The 25,273-nt window shown below is 50.6% G+C and overlaps 1 protein-coding gene across 1 annotated transcript; it reads left to right on the plus strand.

Annotated features, from left to right (window-relative positions):
* Positions 1–338: 338 nt before the first annotated feature.
* On the plus strand, positions 339–24,556 carry PITRM1 (pitrilysin metallopeptidase 1). The gene is made up of 27 exons (XM_010836618.1): positions 339–349; positions 528–630; positions 4,187–4,293; positions 4,467–4,618; positions 5,061–5,175; positions 5,254–5,350; positions 5,956–6,116; positions 7,984–8,110; positions 8,349–8,437; positions 8,925–9,053; positions 9,623–9,736; positions 9,896–9,992; positions 10,783–10,917; positions 12,185–12,323; positions 17,940–18,056; positions 19,015–19,147; positions 19,858–19,978; positions 20,078–20,154; positions 20,369–20,534; positions 20,796–20,896; positions 21,430–21,550; positions 21,746–21,802; positions 22,247–22,359; positions 22,934–23,059; positions 23,761–23,906; positions 24,099–24,201; positions 24,281–24,556. The coding sequence occupies exons 1-27, from the start codon at positions 339–341 to the stop codon at positions 24,378–24,380; spliced, it is 3,057 nt and encodes a 1,018-aa protein (XP_010834920.1). The 3' UTR covers positions 24,381–24,556.
* Positions 24,557–25,273: the final 717 nt, after the last annotated feature.

A 25,273-nucleotide genomic window follows, 5' to 3' on the forward strand; every position in this document is an offset into this window, starting at 1 on the left:
TGTGTTTGTGCGCCAGGGAGTGAGTGCAGGTCACGGGCACATACGTTGAGGGGAATGAACTGCTTATCTAATAAGGACAGGGCTGTTCTGAAGTCTCCCTTCAGTGTGCACACCCAGTGGCCATGTGAGACCCTTACAACACTAGATTGTTAATTCTCACTAATTTGGCAGGTGTGGGATGAAACTTTATTGTAGTCTGAGCTCATTGGAATACCGTGATCTTGACATGAGAATTGTATTTTTTCCCCAGAATCAAGGGAAATTGGTGACATGATTGTATTACAGTTATTTATGGACATGTAGAAATAAAAGGTTTTCAACATTAAGTGTTTGATATTATGAGGCTTAGGTGAGTTGAAATACAATTAAAGGACTTTAATGGAAACCGATTTTCTGAAATGCGTTTAGAAGATGCAGGTTTTCATTTTTCTTAGAACTCTTTGTCACATGGCAGTGTTTTTGTCATGTTGCTGAATTATGTTAGCCAGTCTTCCAGCAGATCATCTGACTCCTTTTCTTAAATGTAGCAGTGCCCACGTCGGAGCCTGGAGATGGGGGAGCACCAAGGCCTGTGAGCGAGCACTGCAGTACCGCATTGGAGAGAGGATCCACGGCTTCACCGTCAACCAGGTGGGCCTGGGGGCGCCTCTGGTGTCAGCTCAGAGCAGAGATGTGGGGGGTGGGCTTGATCATCTGTGTCCCCAGCCCCGCTTCCTTCAGTTTCACAGCAGGTGCTCAAAGGAGCAGACTTTGCAAGTGAAAGGGTTTCCTGACTCTCAGATGAAAGCAGACCCCCTGACCCCTTCCCTGAGTGCCTGAGGCCTCACTTCTTTGCAGAGCTTAGGGAGCAAATAAACACGGTTTTGTTTCTGCATTGCTGATGACCTGTGTTGAAGACTGAAGGCCCCACATCTACTCAGGTGAAGTTCCTACCATCAACCAAGTTTGCTCCAAAGTTGGGCAAAATCTTCCTGGTTTTGAGCCATTTGGGTTTCAGGATTATAGAAAAGAGATTGTGTGGGCTTATAGGTACTTAGTTTATGTTAAAATATCTTGTTTTGTTTGGCTTAAACTTTTTTTTTTCTTTAATGCTATAATTGACAGCGATGTACATGACATAGTCCACTGGATGTTGGTTTCACACTGTACTTTACACTAATAAAAACAGAGGCAGGCAGCTCACAGTCAGAAGGACTCGGGTTTGCAACAGGAAGACACAGGAGGGTCTGCTGGGCACAGGCAGGGTGGGGATGGATTTGTGGAGAAGTAAAGGAGAGCCACCATCTGTCTCCAGGAACAGGGGCAGGGGGTATTCAGCGCAGGGTCTCCGAACCACTTAAAAGGGTTCATGGTTGTGGGGCCCCTAAAGAAGTCTCAAGAGACTTGGGATTTCTGTATAGTTCTGGTTAATAATACCTTTTTCAGAGGCATGATTCTTTTCCTGTATGTTTCAAGTTTTGTGGAAACTTAGTTTATAATAAACCATGGTCCTTTTTGAGAAACAATTACTGTGAGAGCTGTTTGTGAGGTAAACTGGTTTTATTTTTACTTTTAATTAACTTATTTTTGGCTGCACTGGATTTTTGTTGCTGTGTATGGGCTTTCTCAGGTGGCGCTAGTGATAAAGAACCTGTCTGCCAATGCAGGTTAGAGTTAAGAGACACCAGTTCAATCCCTGGGTCAGTAAGATCCCCTGGAGGAGGGCACGGCAACCCACTCCAGTATTCTTGCCTGGAGAATCCCATGGACAGGGAGCCTGGCAGGCTGCAGTTCATGGAGTTGCAGAAAGTCAGACGCAACTGAAGCGACTTAGCACACATGCTTGGGCTTTCTCTAGTTGTGGCGAGCATGGGCTACTCTAGTTGAAATGTGCAGGCTTCTTATTTTGGTGGCTTCTCTTGTTGCGGAGGATGGGCTCAGGGCACAAGGGCTTCAGTAGTTGCAGCACTCGGATTCAGTGGTTGTGGCTTCCAGGCTTTAGCGCACAGGCTTCAGTAGTTGTATCACGTGCCCTTAGTTGCCCTGTGGAATCTTCCCGGACCAGGGATTGAACCCATGTCCCCTTTCTTGGCAGGCGGGTTCTAAACCACAGGACCACTAGGGAAGTCCAGAGGCAGACTGGTTTTAAATATTAGGTTGGTGCAAACATAATTGCGGTTTGGGACCATGAAATTTAAATCATTATAACTAGGCTCAAATACATCTTTATGTATTAAAATAGGAACAATTACAATAAACACTTTTTTGCCAACAAGACATAAGTTTGTTTATTCCTGTCACATAAAAATCCGTGCTTCAGGATTCAGTGAACTCTTGGGAAGCATTTTCTGCATCCTGTTGGTTGTGGAAGCATTTTCCTTGCAAAAGATTTGTCTCGATGCTTGAAGAAGTGGTTATCGGTTGGCGAGAGGTCAGGTGAGTATGACAGATGAGGCAGAACTTTGTAGCCCAGTGCGTTCAACTTTTGAAGCATTGATTGTGCAGCTTGCGGTCGGGCATTGTCACGGAGACGACTTGGGCTCTCTGTTGACCACTGCCTGCTGCAGGCTTGCAGTTTTCAGTGCATCTCATTGATTTGCTGAGCTTGCTTCTCAGATGTGATGATTTCTCTGGGATTCAGAAAGCTATAGTGGGTCAGACGCACAGCAGACCACCACACAATGACCATGACCTATTTTTAGTGCAGGGTTGGCTTTGGAAAGTGCTTTGGAGTTTCTTCTCCATCCAACCACTGAGCTGGTTGTCGTATAAAATCCACTTTTCATCACGTGTCTCAATCTGATTGAGAAATGATTTGTCGTTGTTGTGTGGACCAAGAGAAGATGACACTTCAAAACAAGGATTTTTTTTATTTGCAGTCAGCTCATGAGGCACCCACTTATCAAGGCTTTTCACCTTTCCAATTTGCTTCAAATGCATAATGACTATAGAAAGGTCAACGTTGAGTTCTTTGGCAACTTCTTGTGTAGTTGTAAAAGGATCAACTTTGGTGATTGCTCTCAGTTGGTCATTGTCAACTTCCAGTGACCGGCCACTGTGCTCCTCATCTTCAAGGCTCTCATCTCCTTTGCAAAACTTCTTCAGCCTCCACTGCACTGTGTACATTCACTACCGGTTCCTGGGCCAAATGTGTTGTTGATGTTGTGAGTTGTCTCAGCTGCTTTATGCCTGTTTTGAACTTGAATAAGAAAATCACTCAGATCTGCTTTTTGTCTAACATCATTTGCATAGTCTAAATATAAAGTATGCAGTAAGTAATAAGTCATTAGCAAAAAACATGAAGCAAGAAATGCACATTAAAATGATGTATGACATAATCGCATTTAAGAATGTGTTCTAATAACAAGTGGCAAAGTTCAACATTGCAAAACCGCGATTATTTTTGCACCAACCTAATACATTGATCACATCTGACAGAAGTTCAGTTGTGAACTCCCAGGTGTAAACAGTTCCATTGCTGTAACTTATGTGGGCATCAGTAGGCCACTTGGAGCACATAGTTTTTGTAGCAGGGCCCCCAGAGCAGGCTGAAGACAGCAGAACTTTCACCTCTGCCCTGCTAGGAAGTTGCATCAGTAAAGACAGGTCCCTGTCACACCCCGTGGTGGTCATGGTGACAAGGTGCTGAGGTTATGGGTGGGGCCTTGACGCAGTTGCTTCAGTACCAAGGACAGTGGAAGTTACTCAGTGCTCACAGACAAGACCTCCCCCAGGGGGTGAGCAAGAGTTTGCTGTTTTTAAATAATAGTTCTTTTCATTTATTTGACTGTCCTGAGTCTGCTTTGTGTGGGCTTTCTCTATTTGTATTGAGCGGGGCTCTTCTTCATTGTGGAGCGTTCCAGGCGAGTCCACTCTCTTCCAGGGCAGCCTGGTGCTACACAAGGGGTCTGACTCTAGGCTCTGTGATCTTGGCAAATTGTACCGTCAGCCCCAGGCTGTTTTCATCTGTAAGTGGGGTGGGATGCCTCCCTCCTGGAGTCACCTGTGGCACACTCAGGAGATGCTAGCAGACAGTGGGCGCTCAGGGGGAACGGTGGTGCTGTCATCAGCCCCAGGTCTTGCCTTCTTGGTCCGTGGACTCGACTTGGAGGTTCCTGCCAGGTCCACCGGGTCCCATAGACGCAGCGTCCCTATGCTGCATGCCTTTCCAACCGAGTCGAGCGCCCCCATTTCCTCATTGGTTCAGGTGACGCCTGTCCCCGAGCTGTCGCTGACAGCTGTGAAGCTCAGCCACGACGGCACGGGAGCACAGTACTTGCACCTGGCCCGCGAGGACGGAAACAACTTGTTCAGGTGTGTCTGTGTTCTGGGCTCAGAGTCTGATTCCCTGCAGGGGCGTCTGCCACACCTGCAGTGGTTCAGCAGGAATCGGGGGAGGGGAGTCTCCCCCCCGGCTCCCGTGGGTGTGGCGGGGACGCGGCTGGCCCGTACCCCAAGGGGCTCTGACTGTGCGGCTATGTTCCCAGCGTGCAGTTCCGCACCACCCCCACCGACAGCAGCGGTGCCCCCCACATCCTGGAGCACACGGTCCTGTGTGGCTCTCAGAGGTACCCCTGCCGAGACCCCTTCTTCAAGATGCTGAACCGGTCGCTGTCCACATTCATGAATGCCTTCACGGGTGAGACGTGGGCCCAGCCAGGGCTGCCTGGTCTCCGATGAGGGGGTGGCAGCCTGGAGGCTGGGGTTGAGTTCCCAATCTCTGTCTGGAGGCCGTTTATTGCATAATCCCTTAGGAAAACCACACTGGGGTTGATTATAAAACCTGGAATTTTAGAGAAAATGCACCTGAATTTTCTGGGAAAGGTGACCACTGTTTTCTTTGGGAAATAATGCTGTAAAGGTTGGTTAGCAGGACTGGTGTCTGGGTTGTGGCTGCAGGAAGCAGTGAGTATGGGCTGGTGGCAGGCACCCTGTGGGCAATCCCACCCCCCGCCCCCCAGCGGGTGCTGCTGTCTCTGTGTCCCTGACAGCGTGGACCTGTTGTGAGGCTGAAACAGACATTGTTGGCGTGAACCTGGGGGAACCTCTGTGTTTAAAACCCTGCTCTTCTTTGTGTCTAGCTAGTGATTACACCCTGTACCCGTTTTCCACACAAAACCCCAAGGACTTCCAGAACCTCCTGTCCGTGTATTTGGACGCAGCCTTTTTTCCATGCTTGCGGGAACTGGACTTCTGGTATGTAGCAATTGGTTCATTGATCTTTAGTTCAGCGATAGAGTCACTGTTACCATGTAATCATCTGTCACTCTTCAGGCAGGAAGGATGGCGACTGGAACACGAGGACCCGAATGACCCCCAGACGCCTTTGGTCTTTAAAGGTGTCGTCTTCAATGAAATGAAGGGAGCATTTGTGAGTGTTTCCCTTGCTCATGCTGTGTTAAATTATCCTACTGTATAAAATGTTGGAGTACAAACAGTCTTTGCAGATGGCTGCCATCTTGTTATGTCACTTAATATCCTCACTGTGAGAATCTGCGTTAGCGTGGACAGTGCAGTGAGCTGGCACCACTGGGCAATGAGCTAGATGGCAATTCTCAGCGGGGGTGTGGGGATCACGGTGACCTCTGGTCTTTGGGGCTCGGCCAGATGAAAACCGTGTTCCTGACAATCCTGAGACCTTGGTTTTCTGCTCTTTCCTGCCCTGGTGTAGGGTGGGGTTCACAGATAAGTGTCTCTCAAGTTATGGTAAAGATGACCACACGCAGTGAATGTTGCAGGAAAGCAGGTCATAGGGAGTTTTTGTTTCCCGACACTACTCTGGAGTTCAAGTGTGCAGTGGCACCATGTCTAAAAAAACAATGTACACGTCTTAATTAGCATTTCATGGCTGAAAGGAGCATCTGGGTGGGTACTTGGGGGTGTCAGCAGGGGGACTCCCAGGATGCGGCTACTTTGTTGAATTGTGTGAACAGTGTGTGTGCTGGTTTTCACATACATGTGTATTTTTACTTGAAGACAGATAATGAGAGGATATTCTCACAGCACCTTCAGAATCGCCTGCTTCCTGACCACACGTACTCGGTGGTCTCCGGAGGGGACCCCCTGTGCATCCCCGACCTCACGTGGGAGCAGCTCAGACGGTTCCACGCCATGCACTACCACCCCAGCAACGCCAGGTGACGCTGCCTGGGAAGCCTGGTGCCGGGTTGCTTTCCCCCAGTGTCCTGCTTCTCTTGAGTTGGGCTTGGGAGGCTTGCTTCACGACCACGGGCAGTGGACGGGAGCCTGCTGTGCGTGGACGTGCCCTCAGACCCACAAGGCGAGGCCCCTGCCTGCTGCCTCTGCAGCTCAGCCTCAGGCTGATGGTATAACAGGAGGTTGTGGTCCTCCTCTCAGGGCTGACGCAGTCCTGGAGAGGTGCCCCCAGAGAGGCAGCTGTGTCATTCAACCTCTGATCAATTGCTTGTTTCAAGTATGATTAATAGTAAAACGCTGACAGTTTGCAAGGCCTTCTCTGGTGGCTCAGTGGTAAAGAATCCACCTGCAGGGTGGGAGATGTGGGTTTGTTCCCTGGGTCAGGAAGATCCCCTGAACAGGGAAATGGCAAGCCACTCCAGTGTGCTTTCTTGGGAAATCCATGGATAGAGGAGCCTGGCAGGCTACAGTCCATGGGGTTGCAAAGAGACATGACTTAGTGACTAAACAACAGTAGTTTACAAATACTTTAAGCAGTCATGTAAAGTCATTTGCAAAACTATTTTAGCTGTAAAATTTTAAAAATTTAATTATGAAAACTCCTAATCATCCAGGAGAGTGTAGGGAGTAGATCAGTGAACCCCATGTGCTCAGCCTGTAGCTCCGTCCTCTGGGTGTGTACATAGACACAGGTAGACACACATAGACAAGTAGATACATGTAGAAACAGGCAACTAGACATGTATAGATACACACAGACATGTATACATGTATAGACATACACGGATACACATAGATGTTTACAAGGATGTTCTCTTATGTGAGATAACACCGTTTTCACATTTAACAGAATAAATGATTGAATAAAACCACCTATGCCTTGACCGAGATTGATTTCCAGTTGTCCCTGAGATGTTTGATAAGTCGAGGCCCACAGGCAGCCTTTCCTTGCTGTGTCCCTTAAGCACCCTTTCTGGTGGGACGGTGCCCCCTCATGGACCATAATGACCTCATGGAAATATTTTCATATGTGTATATATTTAAGACCATGTGATCACCAGATGAAATTTTAAAACTTTTTAGTGCTCACATTGTCCCCACGGTGGCCTAAGGAAGTTCCTTGATAGTTATCCTTGACATCTTTGGTGACTTCTGATTTCTGCCCTGGCCCCAAAGGCAGGCCTCCTCCTGCTCCAGACCCGTGGTCATTCCTCCAGGGGTCCTGGGGCTGAACCAGTCGGGCGTGCGGGGACCAGTGGGCACAGCCAGGTGCTCCTCACTGCCGGCTTTGCACTGTCTAAGCTCTGAGTGGGAGGCTGACGGGATCTGTAGGATACTAGCTCCCAGGCCCTTAATCATAGCTCAGACACTGCATTCTGCTAGAAAGATGAGGTCTGCACTATGCTCTTTACCCCCGTAAGTAATGTGTTGTCCTAAAAACATGGGCGAGCTGAGATTTGTGACCCAGATTTGATGTTTGTGACGTTTTAAATTTTGTTGTTAGTCTTAGATGGATTATTGTGGTGCTGTAGCTTAGGTTTTAAATATTTTAATGTGTAGTTTATTTGGTTTTTATAACACATTTATAGTAAATTCAAAATGAAGAGCAGTTTTTGCCAGATTTTATTTAATTAATCCTTTTTGTACAATCTCTGCTTTGTTTGAACCACATCTTGAGAAAAGAGCAGAAGCCTCTCTATTCAGTGTTGTGGTTAAATTAAGTGAAACAGGTGTTCTTTGTGAAGTTGACATCAGCCTGGGGACTGGCGTGTTCTGACCCTTAGATCCTGGACACCCTCTGGTTCAGACAAAGCCTGATGTAGACTAAGGTGCTCTCTCAAACTTCAGGTTCTTCACTTATGGTAACTTTCCACTGGAGCAGCATCTGAAGCAAATTCACGAAGAGGCCCTGAGTAAATTTCAGAGAATTGAGCCACGGACGTCGGTGCCAGCCCAGAAGCCCTGGGATGAGCCGGTAAGAGCTGGGTCCAAGCCACAGGTCAGCAGGCCTGTGAGCATGTGACATGCAGGTGGGGTGCGTGTTCCTAGTGTTTCCAGTGCTGTGGGCGTGCCATGGGTGTGAGGGTTCTCCAGCCGGAAGAGCGGCGGTCTGTGCAAAAGCACAGTTGCCCTGACAAGAAGCATGGGGAATGTCCTTCACGTCAGTGCCCTTGCTCATCTGCACCTGCTGATGCACGCCTGTGCCCTTGCAGAGGGAGTTCCAGATCACGTGTGCCCCGGACTCGCTGGCTGAGGGCCCCTCGGGGCAGACGACCATCAGTGTCAGCTTTCTCCTGCCAGAGTGAGTGTGTGAGACTCACGCGGCCCACCCTGTGGGGAGCGCCCCTGGGAGCACGTGCGTGGGGGGATTTGGGCCTCCAGTGGTATTAGATGTGGGGTGTCTTTAACAGCATCGGAACGGTTTGGTATTGGGGTCACAGTGCCTCTGCATGTGAAAAGAGCCCTGTGAACTCTGACCTTGAGAACCTTTGCTCTCAAGACTGACCCCAGCGGCCTGGCACGAGGTGTGTGGGCAGGGAGGGTCCTGCCACACTGTCACTGTCTGCTCGTGGCGTGAGACCCCCAAGGTCCCACAGTGCAAGAGTTTGGCAAGTCAAGGAATGCTCTTTTGCCCATGTAACTATTAAAATAGATGTTGAAATGGAGGAATTTCTAGTAGAATTTCAGCTGCTTTGGAAAATAAAAGTGTTTATTTTGGTTTTGATAGTTTTGAAAACATTTCCATGGGCCAACCATTTCCCTCTCTTCCCCCCCCTTTATAAATGAAGAATAACTGACACGTTTGAAGCCTTCACGCTGAGCCTTCTGTCTTCACTCCTGATCAGTGGCCCCAACGCCCCCTTCTACAAAGCCCTCATTGAATCTGGACTTGGCACCGACTTCTCTCCTGACGTTGGGTGCGTGTCACTGTCAGATCAGATCGTTACTCCGCGGTGAGGGGCACTTCTGACACCTGATACTGTCTGGACACATTCTGGGCTGGTCACTGCAGGGCAGGGGTTACTAGCCGCTCTTGGGGTATGGAGGAGGGGTCAGTGGTGTAGGCGGCTCCATACCCTGTGGTTAGGGGAGGGCCCTCTTCCTGCCCCAGCTGTGCTTCCAGCACAAGCTGTGGATGTCCTCTGTAGTGGTCAATTGACAAAAAAAACCCAACAAGGTAACTCTTCCAAGAGTGGCATGTTGCTGCTTGCTTGAAAAGTGAGACCATTAGAAGTCCTTTGAAATCATAGCATTTGGTAAAACTCTCTAGATTTGTTTTGCTCTGGAATTTTCATTGTGGTGGATTTTAGAAAAACTAAAAGGATGTGAGTGTGAGCCATCATATCTGAGCAGCAGGTACCTGAGGATCTGCCCTCCTGGCTTCTCCTGGCTGAGTCCTGTAGGCGCTCTGATCTCAGTGAAGAGTGTTCTCAACCAGCGATGGAGGGGCGTGCAGATTCTGACGTGTCACCTGCTTTCATACCAGGTACAATGGCTGCACTCGGGAGGCCTACTTCAGCGTGGGCCTGCAGGGCATCGCAGAGAAGAACGTCCAGATGGTCCGGGACATCGTGGACCGGACGCTAGATGACGTCATCGAGTACGTGTGGCGTCCGCAGGGCTGGGCTGGGTCCTCATTCCCGAACACAGGCTCACATCACACGCACTCCTTCATGGCAGCTGTTTGAATATCACCTTTGTGGCCTTGTTGTTCAGACATACGGATTTTTCAGCGTCTGAGTTCTTGATGTTTCTGTAGGAAAGGATTTGAAGAGGATCGCATTGAAGCATTACTTCATAAAATTGAAATACAGATGAAGCACCAGTCCGTCAGCTTTGGACTCACCCTGACATCTGTGCGTGTTTTTAAACTCCTCAGTCTCTTTTTTTGTTAGTTCGTGGTTTTTTAAAATTTATTTTTGGCTGTGCTGGGTCTTCATTGCCGTGTGGGCTTTTCTCTAGTTGTGATGTGCAGGCTTCTCATTGTGGTAGCTTCTCTTATTGCAGAGCATGGGCTCTAGGTGCTTGGGCTTCAGTAGCTGCAGCGTGTGGCTCAGTAATTGTCAAATTCAGGCTTAGTTGCTTCACGGCATGTGGGATCCTCCCGGATCGGGGGTCAAACCTGTGTCTCTTGCACTGGCAGGCAGATTCTTATCTGCTGCATCACCAGGGAAGCCCAGTTAGTGGTTCTTGAAAATACAGATTGTCATTCACAGCACCTTTCATTTGAACTGGGGAAGTCATGGTGTTTGGATCTGATATAAAATTACTGTTAATTTAATTTTGTAATACATCGTTCCTGTTTTTATTTGCTTACTTCATTAGCTTTCTGATATCTTATTTTTTAATAGATTTAGAGAGTTCTTTAAATGGATAGGGATTTAGCATGACTTCATAATTATATTTTCCAAAAAGTAATTTTTAAATCTGTGCTTTTTACTTTGTTAGGGGGAAAAAATCACGAGTTTAGTTCTTCTAGCCAAAAAAAAAAATGATTTAATTTTCTTCATGAGCAGTTGTCTGTGGTATTTTTAAGTCTAGAAGCTGAGTCCTGATACAAAGGCAGGCTTGGACGTTTGCTAGGCAGACACAGGGTTTGCAGGTTACGGTGGCTTGTTGTGACTCTCCTACCTGCCCCCTCAATAGTACATTGCTTCCTGCTGGAACCATGACGGGGACCCCGTAGAGCTCCTGAAGCTCGGAAGTCAGGTGGCTCAGTTCCGAAAGTGCCTGGAGGAAAATCCAAGGTTTTTGCAAGAAAAAGTAAAACAGTATTTTAAGGTAAGAAAGTTGAGAATATATGTCTGTAATTTTGAAGTTGAGTTTTATAATAATGAAGGAAACATTAGGAATATTCTCTGCATTGTGTAAGTCGAGTTTTGACAATATGAGATTTAATTTTTTAATTGTTGATTAAAAATGTAAATGGTCATATTAGCTTTAAAGATTCTGTTTTCCAGATATTCATGCAGGTGGGTTTTTGTGTATGAGTGTGTGTATGGGGGGAGCTGTTTAACGGAGCATCTGCATGTATTGCTTTGGTGAGGAGGGCGCTTCTTGGCTTGCGGGATCTTGGCTCCCAGACCAGGGATTCAACCTGGACCCCAGGGGGTCGCCCTATATTTTTGTTCTGTTTTGCTAATAGATTGTAGAGAACATGAGATGAGTTGCCCAAGTGTGTGAATGTTCTGGTTGTTTTTACCAAGGACTCTTTGGTACTCATTTGTCTCCACAGACTTGTGGGCTTTTGTGCTTTGTGTGTGTTCCCTGGTGGACCGTCACTGATGGAGGGGAATGTCATCTCCCCCGTTGCCCTGGGTGGGTGGGGGTGGGGAGGACTGTCCCGTGGTGAGTGGGGTCGTGGTCCTGGGCACCCGCGCTGGGGGTGGGGCACCTGCTGTGGCCGTTCATCCTGCATCTCTAATCACAAGCCATTCTGTACACGGTGCTTGATGTGCTGTGATCCTCCCGCTCTGTGGTGTCACACGAGCTTTCTGTGGGTGTGTGTCTAGTGGCTGCATTAAGTCAAGGGGCCCAGTGTCACCTAAGTTATGTTAGATCAGCATCTATATTGTCCTCATGGTTTATAAAATACTGAGTGGAGAGTTTAGTTTTGGTTTGAGAAGTTAGTAGTACGATGAAGACTTAGTAAAAAATTATTTTATTCTGTTATCTTCAACTTAGACTAAAGCCAAAGGTTTATTATGGTATTAAAAGGTGCAGGTGGTTTCTTTGTACAGCCAAGGTGTAAAGGTACTGTTGAATGTCGACGCGTTTGTGGTTAAAACATAGGAACTACAGTGACTGTGCTCCAGATGGTAACAGCGTATGGACGACATGGTCCCTGCAGAGCAGGTGGCCTCAAGGATTGTTTGTGGCTCCCAGGCTCTGCATGCACAGCCTCGTGGGGCAAGTTCTGTTGTCATCACCGTGAGAAATGGGAAAACGGAACTGTGGGGCTAAGTGCACCCTGCTGGAGGCCGGCTCAATGCTGGATTCCATAAGACCGTGTTTTTAATTGACTTTTCTCTTGCTCTGGTTGTTGCAGAATAATCGGCACAAGCTGACTTTATCCATGAAACCAGACGACAAGTATTCCGAGAAGCAAGCACAGATGGAAACAGAAAAACTGCAGCAAAAGGTCACTTCTCTTTCCCCGGAAGAGAAGCAGCAGATCTATGAGAAAGGTCAGGTCTGGCAGCTGCCTCCCTATCACCCAGTCCCACCGAGCTTCCAGCGTAAGGAGGCGGCTGGTTTCAGCCAGTAGGTCTCTGCCGGCTGCCTGCAGGGTTCTGTGTTAACCCCAGCAAGACTGACCTTCTCCTCAGAAACTACACCCTGTGATTCAGCAGGAGAGGCAGGAATTCTGGGAGAGAGGTGGCTTCACAGGGTTTATGCATTTACGCACTTCACAGACGCCTTCTCCTTACCGAGGCTGTATAGGCCACTGGGTGCATGCTGCGTGGCAGTCTGTAGCTGACTGCAGACGGGTCTTGGGGACGGAGTGCGCTGTGGGCTCAGGGGTGGCAGGTCTCGGGGGGGATGCAAGCCTCGCATTCTTCACAGAGCCCCCACGGGTGCCTGTGGTGCAGGCACTGTGAACACAGAAACAGGTCTGTGGTTTCTTACGTGGAAAACCGCACTGCCTATAAAGCCCAGCGGTCCTACTCCTGAGCGTTCACCCAAGAGAAGTGAAAGTGTCTGTCCACACGGGACTTGACATGCCCCACATGTGTCCACACAGAGAGGTAACTGAGGTGTCCACACGGTGGGATTCTGCTCAGCTATAACAAGGGCCAGAACACTGGACACGCAGGATCTGTGAGTCTCACAGGCCGTGAGGCCAGAGCGGGTGGGGCTGCCTTCTGGGGTGGTGGCACCCGCTGTCGATGGTGGTGCTGCTCACGCTGTGCATTTGTCAGAGCCACTGGGTTCTATACAGCAGTTGCAGGTTGTAGCATATGACGTTTACATATGTACACAGTACACAGGAACACATACACATCCACCCGCCCCCCACCCCTGAAAAGTTGGCTGGGATTACACGAAGGATTTATCAGGCATGTCAGCAGGTGGAGCTGACTCTAGCGTGACTTGATCATACTGAGTTTGAGGTGATTTGACTTTGTAAAGACAGAGTTAATGTCAATGTGTAACCTGTTTAATCTCTGAATTCTTTACATATGCAGAGAGTTACTTTAAGCTCTTCCATAAATTTGTTCTTAATTAAAGTGTAAATGAAGTGTAGTTGATTTACAATGTTGTATTAGTTTCTGGTGTACAGCAGAGTGGTTCCGTTCCTTTTTCAGATTCTTTTCCATTGTAGTTTATCACAGACTATTGAATATAGTTCTCTGTGCTATTACAGTAGGTCCTTGTTGGTTATGCACTTTAGTAGTGTGTATATGTTGATTCCAATCTCCTAATTTATCCCTCCCCACCTCCCTTTGCCCTTTGGTAACCATAAGTTTATTATTTTTTAAAATAATTTTATTTATTTCTGACCGTGCTGGGTCTTTGTTGCTGCAAGGGCTTTTCTCCAGTTGCAGCAAGCAGGAGCTGCTCTCTAGTTGTGCTCAGACTTCTCACTGTGGTGGCGTCTTCTGTCGCAGAGCGTGGGCTCTGGGGCACGTGGACTTAGTCATTGTGGCCCTCAGGTGTTGGAGCACAGGCTCAGTTGCTCTGTGGCATGTGGGATCTTCCCTCATCAGGGATCAAACCTGTGTCTTCTGCATTGGCAGGTGGATTCTTTACTGCTGAGCCACCAGGAAAGCCTCTTAATTTTTTTTTTTTTTTAATTGAGGAGTAGCTGACATAACATCATATTAGTTCCAGATGTATAACATGATTTGATGTATTTATATATTGTGAGATGATTACCACAGTTTGTCCAGTTAATCTCTATTGTCATTGTTCAGTTGCTCAGTCGTCGCCAGCTCTTTGCAAGCCCATAAACTGCAGCACACCAGGCTTCCCTGTCCCTCACCATCTCCCGGAGTTGCCCAAGTTCATGTTCGTTGAATTGGTGATGCCATCCAACCATCTCATCTTCTGCCGCCCTCTTCTGCCTTCAGTGTTTCCCAGCATCAGGGTGTTTTCCAGTGAGTTGGCTCTCTACATCAGGAGACCAAACTATTGGAGCTTCAGCTTCAGCATCAGTCTTTCCAATGAATATTCAGGACTGATTTCCTTTAGGATTGACTGGTTGGATCTCCTTGCAGTTCAAGGGACTCTCAAGAGTTCTCCAACACCACAGTTCAAAAGCATCAATTCTTCAGTGCTCAGCCTTCTTTATGGTTCAACTCTCACATCCATATGTGACTACTGGAAAGACCGTAGCTTTGACTATATGGACCTTTGTTGGCATAGTGATGTTTTTGCTTTTTAATACACTGTCTAGGTTCATCATAGTTTTCTTTCCAAGAAGCAATCCTATTCTAATTTCTTGGCTGCAGTCACCATCCACAGTGATTTTGGAGCCCAAGAAGAGGAACTCTGTCACTGTTTCCACCTTTCCCCCTTCTATTTGCCGTGAAGTGATGGGACCAGATGCCATGATCTTAGCTTTTTTTTTAATATTGAGTTTTAAGGCAGCTTTTCCACTCTGCTCTTGCACCCTCAATCAAGAGGCTCTTTAGCTCCTCTTCCCTTTCTGCCATTAAAGTGGTATCATCTGCATATCTGAGATTGTTGATATTTCTCCAAGCAATCTTCATTCCAGCTTGTGCCTCATCCAGTCTGGCATTTAAAATGCAGTATCCTGCATAGAAGTTAAATAAACAGGGTGACAATATACAGCTTTATGCTTGTTTCTCAATTTTGAATCAGTAATTTGTTCCATATAAGGTTCTAACTGTTGCTTCTTGACCTGCATACAGGTTTCTTAGGAGACAGGTGAGGTGGTCTAGTATTCATATCTCTTTAAGTGTTTTCCAGTTTGTTATGATACACAGAATCAAAGGCTGTGGATGGGTGGATGGTGGGAGAAATGGATAAAAGGAGTCAAAGCTACCCCTCAATGAAACAGAAGTAGATGTTTTTCTGGAATTCCCTTGGTTTCTCTGATCCAGCAAATGCTAGCAATTTGATCTCTTGTTGCTCTGCCTTTTCTAAACTAGCTTGAGCATCTGAAAGTTCTCGGTTCATGTAGTGCTGAAGCCTAGCTTAAAGGATTTTGAGCATAACTTTACTAGCGTGGGAAATGAGTGCAATTGTCCAGTAGTTGGAACATTCTTCATTACTACCCTTCTTGGTAACTGGGTTGAAGATTGACCTTTTCTAGTCCTGTGGCCACTGCTGGGTTTTCCAAATTTGCTGGCATACTGAGTGCAGCACTTTCATAAGCATCATCTTTTAGGATTTGAAATGGCTCAGCTGGAATTCCATCACCTCCAGTAGCTTTGTTCGTAGTGATGCTTCCTAAGGCCCACTTGACTTCGCAGTCCAGGATGTCTGGCTCTGGGTGAGTAATCACACCATTATGGTCATCCGGGTCATGAAGATCTTTTTTTGTATAGGTCTTCTGTGTTTTGTTGCCATCTCTTCTTGATCTCTTCTGCTTCTACTAGTTCTTTGCCGTTTTTGTCTTTTATTGTGGGCACAGTAACAGACACACGGTAACCTCTATCATCATGCCTAGAATTTTTTGTCTTGTGATGAGAACTTTTAAATTCCCTTAGCAATTTTCAAATCTAAGTTCAGTATAATTAGCTTCAGTAGCCATGCCATGCATGATGTGCCTAGAACTTAGAGCTGCAGGCTTGTAGCTCTGACCCCTTTCATCCATTTCTCCCACCACCCACCCAACAGCCACAGTCTGTTCTGTTTATATGAGCTTGCTTTTTTGTGTTTTTATTGTTTAGATTCCCCATATCAGTGAGATCATAGGTATTTCTCTGACTTATTTCACTGAGTGTAACCCTCAAGCTTCATCCACATTGTTGAAAATGGCAATTTTTCCTCCTGTCTCATGACTGAGTGTGGTATTCTGGGGTGTGTGGAGCGGCGTGGTTGTGTGTGTGTGGGCACTTTTACCCATTCATCATCGGTGGGCGCTTAGGTTGTCATTTGCACATCCTGACTATTGTAAATAGTGTGGTGCTGCCATGGACGTTGCGGCTGTGTCTCCTTTGCAGTTAGTGTTTTATTTTCTTCAGATGGATAACCAGGAGCAGGGTTGCTGGGCCGTATGGTGGTTCTGGTTTCACTACTTTGAGGAGCCACCACACTGCTTCCCATGGTGGCTGCACCAGGTCCCGTTTCCATGCACCGTGCACAAGGGTACCTTTCCTCCCCACTCGCCAGCAGTTGCTGCATCCCTTGTCTGCCCTTCTGACAGCTGTGAGGTGACGGCTCGTGTGGTTTAATAGGTGTTTCCCTGGTGAGTGGTTTTGGGCACCTTTTCCTATACCTGTTGGCCATCTTTGTCTTTGGAAAAATGCCTGTTCAGTCCTCAGCCCATTTTTTAATTGGATGGTTTTTGCTACTGAGTTCTTTGGCTGTTTTGGATATCTTACGAGTAACGTTAGATTTGCAAACACTTTCCTGCTGTGTAGGCAGCCTCTTCATGTTGTTTGATGTGGTCCATCCATTTTCCAAGCTGTTTGTGGCACAGAAGGTAATTCCACAACCAAGCACAGAGTCGTGTGTTCCCTGAGTTATTAGGTGCCTGGCCTGGCCGTGGAGGTGTCTTGTGTTAATAAAACTCGTATGTTCCAGCCCACGCCTGCCTGTGGAGGGATGGCGGCCCTGGTTACAAGATCACAGCAGAGTGGTCTGGAGACATAGGACACAGCCTAGTGCGTTTACCATTGCGTCAGGGTCAGTAAGTGTGGACTCAGGTCACACGTTACAAGTCACTTGAGTGTGGACTCAGTGCAAAGAATCTGTGAATCGGGGTCCAGTCTGCAGATGAACACCAGTGAGAAGTGGGAATGGGAGTTAGTTTGTTGGGAAAATCAGTCTTCCGGTTCAGGGCCTGTGTCGTGTGTGCCGTGCGCAGGGGCGTGGCTGGGCCGCCGGGGCCCATGGTGGAGCAGGTGCCTGCGGCCTCTGCTCCGTGCTCGCCAGGACAGAGGGCACCAGGGGGCTTTCTCAGGACGTGAGGACAGGTCTGAGGCGCAGCGGTTGGGGTGCTCCACTTGACTGGGGGGAAACAGCCGGGTGGGGGTCTTGAAGGTGTCGGGGCTCCAAGAAGTATGTGGAGCTGGCTCCCTGGGCCTGTGTGGGGCCAGGTGGGGAACCCGGTGCTGGAGACTCAGGGTGGGGGTGAGGTGACTCAGGCTGACAGGACTTCACCCTGTGACACCTCGTCCCCACGGGCTGCCTGGTCTGAGCAGGAACTCGAGGAGAGGGTGTCCATCCATCCCCCGTCACCCCTCCATCACATCAATGTAGGATCAGCCCCTGAAAGTGTGTTCACCCATTTCTTTATTTGTGAACTTTATGTGATCACACAGCATATTGCCAAGATGAGTGAAAATGAAGTATAAGTAAATGAGTACAGAGTTAGTGCACTTCAGCCCACAAGCTCAGTCTGTGGTATAAAGCGAGGGTGGGAACTGCTTGCAGACTCCCCTCCCCCAGCAAACCTATCCTCTGAAATCACTGAGGATGAGCTGGGGAGACGACTGCTGCTGGGTGCTTACTGTGCTGCCTTCTCTGGTTCTGGCAACCTCCGACCCCAGTGTTGCGGGGCTCCCTGTGCCCAGGGGAGACTACAGAAACTAAGGGACAGGAGAGGGGCTGAGCAGGGCCTTCTAAGGGCCGGCCTGGATGCTCACTGCCACCCCTGCCCCCCATAGGTTTGGAACTGCAGGCTCAGCAGAGTCGACCTCCAGACGCATCGTGTCTGCCAGCGCTCAGGGTGTCGGACATCGAGCCCCGCATCCCGGTCACGGAGCTGGAGGTGGTGCAGGCAGGTCAGTGGCGGGTACCAGTGTCCCTGGGAGGAAAGTGACCGGTGGATGTCCTCAGAGGACGTTTGAGCCCCCGTTTCTAGTCCTGGGTCCGGCAGTGCTCAGCGCCCTGCTTCTGGGTTCCACTGTGTGTGTACACATGGCTCTCAAGGGCATGGGGTCCGGAGGCCCACAGCGCTGGGTGTTGCCTTGTGGGATGCAGAGGGGTCGCTGCTGCTCCCTGTTGCTCACTTCCCCTGGACACAGGACCCTCGCCCGTGGTGCTGATGCTGCTCCCCGTGGCCGTGACGTGACAGCCCCTCCTGCCCAAGCAGGTCTGACCCCAGCGCTGGCCTTCACGGTGCCCATGTCTAGTCAGGGTTCTGGCTGTGCGTGAGCACCCCTGACTCATGATGTGTCTGTTGTTACTCGTGTGTGTGTGTCGGCAAAACTCCTCCTCTGGCCCAGGCTTCTGGGAAGCCGGGTCAGCGCCCCCTCAGGTCTGGTTTATCAGTGAAGGTCATTGAGTCAGTGCTGTGATTCATCGTCAGTGGTGCTCAGCTCCGCTGCAGGTCAGGCACTGCGCTCAGGATGTGAAAATGAGAACACAGGGTAGTGCCCGAGGGGCTGGGGGTGAGTGGCATGTGGGGTGTGTTGTGGGAGGGGCCGCCAGCGTCCCCCCACGCCCAGGATTGGAGTGCGGGCGGCGGTGCTGGACCGCGGGTGGTCAGACACCCCAAGAGTGTCCCTGCTCTGCTCTTGTTCCTCACAGAGCAACTCAAGACTTGCGGGTTTTGCCGTAACAAAAGTACAGCAAGGAAGGTTGTCTGATGATGTATGGCGAATGAATAGCGTTTTTTTGCTAATATAAAATTTAAAATTCTATCCTTGAAAAGCTTTAGTGTTTTACAGATATTACATGGTGGTTACATGGGTAAAACTTTGCTGGTAAGAATGTGAAGAAGTACCCTTGTTCCCGCAGCCAGGGACACGCCAGTCCAGTACTGCGCGCAGCCCACCAACGGCGTGGTCTACTTCAGAGCCTTCTCCAGCCTCAACGCCCTGCCCGAGGAGCTGCGGCCCTACGTGCCGCTCTTCTGCAGCGTCCTCACCAAGTAAGGCTGTGTGGGGCGGACACGCGCCTCTAGAGCCCGCGCGTCTTCCCTGGTTGCTCGGGGGCGTTCACTGTGTCCTGTTTCAGTGCGTCAGTGTCACTTGTCAGTGAGCGGTTTTACTTTCCAAATCTCACAGTGCTGTTACAGAAAGGTGGGTGGTGTATTTGTTGAGAATTTTCCTCCTGGACGTTGTACTAACATAGTACATTAAAACACATAAACTGTGAACGTAATACACAGCTATCTTGACTAGGTTCTTTTTAAGATGATGAAGAGGATAATTCCTCTCAGAGGCTTTGAGCTTTAAACATGACATGTAGGCCTGAGGTCACCCACAGAACCTGACCACTGCCCCCCACCCTTCATTAGTATGGCTCCCGCTGCCTGCCTTCCACGGCAGAGGGTTCCAGGAGAGCCCGGTCGTCTCCTTGGCTTCAGTTAGTTATTCTTTTATTTGGGACAGTTAGTTAATATTGCACTCGGGGCAGCGATGAGGGTGTTCCCTCCCAAGGTGTCATCCATGTTGAAGTGACTTCTTGAGAATGCAGAAAAGCTTGTTTTTCAGGTCCCCCACCCCGAGACTGCCTGTACCTGATGGGCTACAAAGCTTGGGGTGGGGGAGCCCAGCTTCTGGTGGGCGGGGGGCCCAGTCAGGGGACTCCCTCCCCAGAGGACCCTCCGCCCTGTGACTCCGTGCTCTGTTTGTACAGGCTGGGCTGTGGCAGCCTCGACTACCGGGAGCTGGCCCAGCAGGTGGAGCTGAAGACAGGTAGCCTGGCTGCCGCCCCCCAGGTGCTCCCCGACGACTCACACCTCAACACCTACGAGCAGGTGACCATTTCCTCGGGTGCAGGCTGGTGGGGGTTGGTTTTCCCCGTGTCTTTTTTTCTTTTTCAGAAGGTCAGAATTCTTTCTTCCCTCCTGGTTTAGGGTGTGCTGTTCTCCTCTTTCTGCCTCGATAGAAACCTAGCAGACATGATGCATCTGTGGAGTGAGGTACTGAATAAGTAAGTATTTGCCAAGACATGACCCCAGACACACCGGAGACCCAGTCCTGTGAGCACCTTGCCCTGTTGTGATTGGTTGCAGGCCTGGTCCTGTGGTCCCTTGGTTGAGTCTCGGCATTTCCCTCCCCTGAGAACTTGCCCTCTGCAGGTTTCCCACTGGGGAAGGGGGCATGGCTGTGTCCCGGGGGGCTCATCACGGCTTTCTCCACTGCAGCCCCCGCTTTGAGGAGGAGGAGCACTTCCGTGTGCTGGTGAGGATGGCCGCCCAGGAGCTATCCAATGGGGTCCCCGACTCAGGCCACCTCTATGCGTCCATCAGAGCGGGCAGGACGCTGGCACCTGCGGGGGACCTGCAGGAGACCTTCGGGGGGATGGACCAGGTGAGGTGCTCAGGCTGGCTGGCTCTCCAGGGCTCTTAACAGATTGGCCAACATGAACTGGCCAGGTTTCAGGGGGAGGGTGGGGGGAATGTTCTCTCTCACCTTATTTTCTCAAGTCCACAGCTCCCTTCCCTCAGCTCCCTTGCCCACAGCTGGGCAAGTGCGAATCCCATGCGTGCACAGAACCATACATACCCACACACCCGTGTCCCTGTGTCAGGACGTCTGGTCCAGGCTCTCCCTGTGGGCTCTCTGACTCAGGTGCTGCTGATGAAGAGAATTGCGGAGATGACTGACCTGCAACCCGTCCTGGGGAAGCTCCTGCGCATCTGGAAACACCTGCTGAGCTGTGACAGCCTGAGGTAGGGCCACGTTGGCCTCCCAGCTGCACTTAACCTTCATGTTGCTGAGAGTGGTGTGGAGAGGCTTTTCAGAGGGAGCGCTTGGGAGCAGCCACGGCATGCAGAGAAGAGCCCAGGTCTTCTCAGTGTTTGTCAGATGCTTTTTTATGATAGTGTCTGATTCAGTGGAGGTTGGAGGAACCACAAAGAAACATTTTCTGAGAGGGTGGAGAACTACCACCACCCTCTGACTACTTAACAGTGCTACTCGAATGAAGGTTTATCTTCCTCTGGACAGTGTGTGTTCTGAGACCATGGCCCCGAAGGCACTGTGGGCGGGTTGCACCTCCTCGTCCTCAGGGACACAGAGCTCTGAGCCGGCCGAGAGGAGGGTCAGGCTTTTTTGTACCCAGAAAGCATGCGGCGAAAGAAGACAGCTGTGATGTTTGGCTTTTGGTTCACTCAGCTTTTGTTTGTACATTTACATGTACATGTTTTTACACTTCAGTAATCTTTTCACAGTAATGGTTCCGTGCACACACTGTTTTAAACAGATGTTCTGTGAATGCGACTGCCCAACAGATGTCGCAGGTGGAGGGCGCGGTGGAGGCCTTCCTGAGGAGCCTCAGCCGGACTGAGAAGGAGCAGAGGCCCATGTGCCCACACGTGGTGGAGGTGAGGCTGGGGGCCCGCCCTGGGGCCCAAGGACGAGGGGACTTCTGCTCCCCAAGCTTCACGATGGAAGAATACTCAGGCCACAGAGCCTATACTGCCTGAACCCTCAGCATCCAGGCTGTTTCCGGAATGTACCTGACCCATCACGTGCGTTTCAGGGTTTACTCATTTCTCTGTGAAACATTTCACTTCCAGAAACCTGCACCCAAGGCATCCAGCGGGAGCTGCCCAGTCATAAGGAGGCTGGTGACGGTGAGTCCCTTCCTCTTGCACCCTGCCCACTTCGCCGCCCCTTCCACGGCCAGCCTGTGTCTGAGGCCACCAGGTGGTGTCTGTGGATGCCTCGTGTTCAGTCCACCTCTGTTCAAACATCACTGCTGTACCGGGATCACTTCACCTCCCACCCCCACCCCACCCCCGATGATCCTAGGAAAGGCAAAGGCGCTTATCCCAGGAAAGTGACCAGACGAGGCCACATGTTCAGGGCCCTGGGAGGGAGTGGGGTGAGGTGAGCCAAGGTCTCTGGGCGGGCTGGGATGTGTCACCTCCACCCTGCGGAGGTCGTGTGGGGCGAGCTTGCCAATGCTGTTGTGTGTGGACGGGGTTGCTGCTGCCGACCAGGGCATCACGGTCAGGGCTCTGGGTCCTCGAGGGTCCTGGCCACGTGGCGCTGACACCACCTGGCCTCTGCCCCAGGACCCCACCTTTGAGCCCTGCCAGATGAAGACGCACTTCCTGCTTCCGTTCCCCGTGAACTACGTTGCCGAGTGCATCAGGACTGCCCCGTATACAGCCCCGGACCACGCCAGGTGCATGGGGCTGGGCCCTCAGGAGCAGGACTGCGTATGGCTCTGCTGAGTAGCAAGATGTGGGTTTAGAAACAGACAGGGACCACCTTCCCTGGGTGTGAGGACTTAACTTCCCGTATGTCACACAAGTAAAAGTTCCTGAAAAAAGACGTGTGGATGGGTCTCCCCCTCTCCACACCCCCATCCCTGCCAGGGAGCAGAGCCCTGTGCAGGCCGCCACCTCTCCCAGCTCAGGCTCACCCTCCACATGCCCCCCCTGCCATAGAGAAGACCCAGGGCGGGGCAGCACGCTGTCATTGCTCATGGTGGACGTCATGGGGACGCAGGGGCCTAGTAGACTTTCCCTGTTGGAGCATGTTTTCTAAGGGAGGGACGTGCTCACAGCGGAGGCCACTCCCCTAAGACGCCCGAGTGCTGCGGCAGGGCAGGAGGGAGTAGGCCCGCCCCTATCGCTCCCGTCACCCAGGCCTCACCTTGCTCGCATTTTTCTTGCCCTCGTGGATCACGCTGTGTTATGTTCAGTCCTGCTCTGCCAGCCGTGCTGTTGTTAATGTGCATCTTTTTATCTTTTCAGCCTCAAGATCCTGGCACGGTTGATGACTGCTAAATTCTTACACACGGAAATTCGAGAAAAAGGTGGTGCTTATGGCGGAGGCGCCCGGCTCAGCTACGGCGGGATGTTCACACTATACTCGTACAGGTGGGTCTGAACGCACTGCACACTTCAGAAAGACGTTCCCCTGTTCTCACCACACCAACCGTGGGGACAGACAATCCTGGGAACCCTGGGCCTGAAACAGCTCTGGGGTTGGTGACCAGGGTACGTGGGAGACGACCTGGAAACTCTCGGGGCCGGGCTGGGTCCGCGGGGCCACAGACTGTCCTGCCTGCTCACATCTCTGTCCTGCGGCCCCACTGCCCAAGGGCAGGACTGACACCCCAGGGAAGGAGGGGCTTCCCTCTGCTCCTCACGGGCTGGACGTGGTTGTAGTCGTGCGGGGGCCGTGGGTCTCCAGAAGGACAGAAACCAAGCGTTTTTCACAGATGCCCTGGGGACACGTGCCTGTGTGAGTGAGGACCTTGGAGGATTCTGTGCTCAGGGAAGATGCAGGAGATCGGCCTCAGCAGGGGCCATTGTTGCATCTGGGGCATCTCACGTGTGTCTTCTGTTTCCTCTGGCCAGTGCCTGTCCTGGTGGCAGAGGTGTAGTTAGTGGGGTGGACAAGCTGGCTCACCAGGGGCAGTGTTGGTGGCTTGTGCGGCCACTCGTCAGTGTCCAGAGCACTGGGGTGTCTGTACCGTGTGAAAACAGCCGCTGATGACCCCAAAGTGTGGACAAACTGTGTCATACTTGGTTGTTCCTTATTGATAAACGTCAGTGTCTGACCCTTTGGTCTCCAGGGATCCACGTTCCACGGAAACACTGCAGTCCTTCATGAAGGCCATCGACTGGGCCAGGGCTGGGAGGTTCACCCAGCAGGACATCGACGAGGCAAAGCTCTCAGTCTTCTCTGCTGTGGATGCTCCGGTGGCACCTTCAGATAAAGGTGTGTGGTGTAGCAGACACACCTAAAGCCACGGTGCCCGAGCTCGTCCTCCCGAGACAACATCTCAGCCAAGTCAGGAGGAGTGGGCATGAGGGGCAGTGCTGAGACCTGTGGTGGAAGCGGGGCTTGAAGGCCGGGGGTGGCTGCGTGTCCCGACAACCACCCCATCCCATCCCCTGCGCTCACTCTCAGGCCTGGACCACTTCCTGTACGGCCTCTCGGATGAGATGAAGCAGGTACACCGTGAGCAGCTTTTCGCCGTCTGCCACGAAGACCTGGTTGACGTGAGCAACAGGTGAGTGGAAGCCGGGTGCTTAGCGTCCAGTCCCTGTGACCCCATGGCACCTGAGTGACCGCTGCCCCCCTGCCTCCAGGTACTTGGGCGCCAGGAGAAGCACACACGGCGTGGCTCTGCTCGGACCAGACAATGCGAGCATCGCCAACGACCCGTCATGGGTCATAAGACAGCGGTGACTAGACGATGCGAGCATCACCAAGGACCCATCGTGGTCATAAGACAGCGGTGACCCTGCCTCCTGACGCCGAGTGCCTTGCTTTCCTCACCTTTTAAGTTATTTTTTTTTAACAAAGCTCTTGATCATCTGTATATGTTATCTGTATATCAAATACATATGATCGTATATACACGATATTTGATATCATTCTTAGAATTTTGCATGAGGTCTTGCCTGGCAAGTCAGATGAACACTCTGCTGTCTTGAAGAAGGAAATAGTGATGACAAAGAAATTAACTGAAATCATCGCTCACTAAATGCCAGAGGTGCACAGAGCATATAGTCTTGAGACTTTCTAAAGCTTTAAGTGCTGTCTTACCGTACTGTCCTAGTGCATGCCTTTTAAAACAAAAAGGTGACCCTGACCTACCTGTGCTTTAGACATTATTTTAAATGACTATTTGCTGAAGTAGCTTTTAGGGACTTTATGGGGAAACGCATGAGGTGTCCCAACGCTGGCCTCCACTCACTGGCTGTGGGACAACCGTGTCCAGTCAGGCTCTGCTCCGAAGAACACTGACTCTCCCCCATCCCCCTCCTCTGGGTACACACGGCGGGGGCTGGGGCCCCTTCTCTACAGACTCTGGGGTGCATGCCCTCGTTCCCCCTTGGCAGCACCACCTTCCCTCGTCCAGGGCCATCTGTGCGCTGGGCATCACCCACGTGTTGCAGGTCAGAGCACTGCCTTTTTCCTCCAGTGACTTTGCCCTTGCCTGTGGCCAGCCCTGATTCCCTAGAAAACACCTGTCTGTTTCTGCCAACAGAACCCTGACAGCCACCCGCACACCCCGAGGTCTTCAACTCTCATGTAAAATAAAAACAGCACAGTGGCTGGGGGTGTAGCAAACGGTT

This window comes from Bison bison, unplaced genomic scaffold (assembly GCF_000754665.1).
Source record: "Bison bison bison isolate TAMUID 2011002044 unplaced genomic scaffold, Bison_UMD1.0 scf7180017864063, whole genome shotgun sequence".
Lineage (NCBI taxonomy): Eukaryota > Metazoa > Chordata > Mammalia > Artiodactyla > Bovidae > Bison > Bison bison.

Bases quoted from the DNA above. Each gene is read 5' to 3' on its own strand.
- PITRM1 (XM_010836618.1), top strand. The intron at 8,111-8,348 runs GTAAGAGCTGGG...GTGCCCTTGCAG, and splicing joins AGAAGCCCTGGGATGAGCCG to AGGGAGTTCCAGATCACGTG. The intron at 20,535-20,795 runs GTGAGGTGCTCA...TCTCTGACTCAG, and splicing joins CCTTCGGGGGGATGGACCAG to GTGCTGCTGATGAAGAGAAT.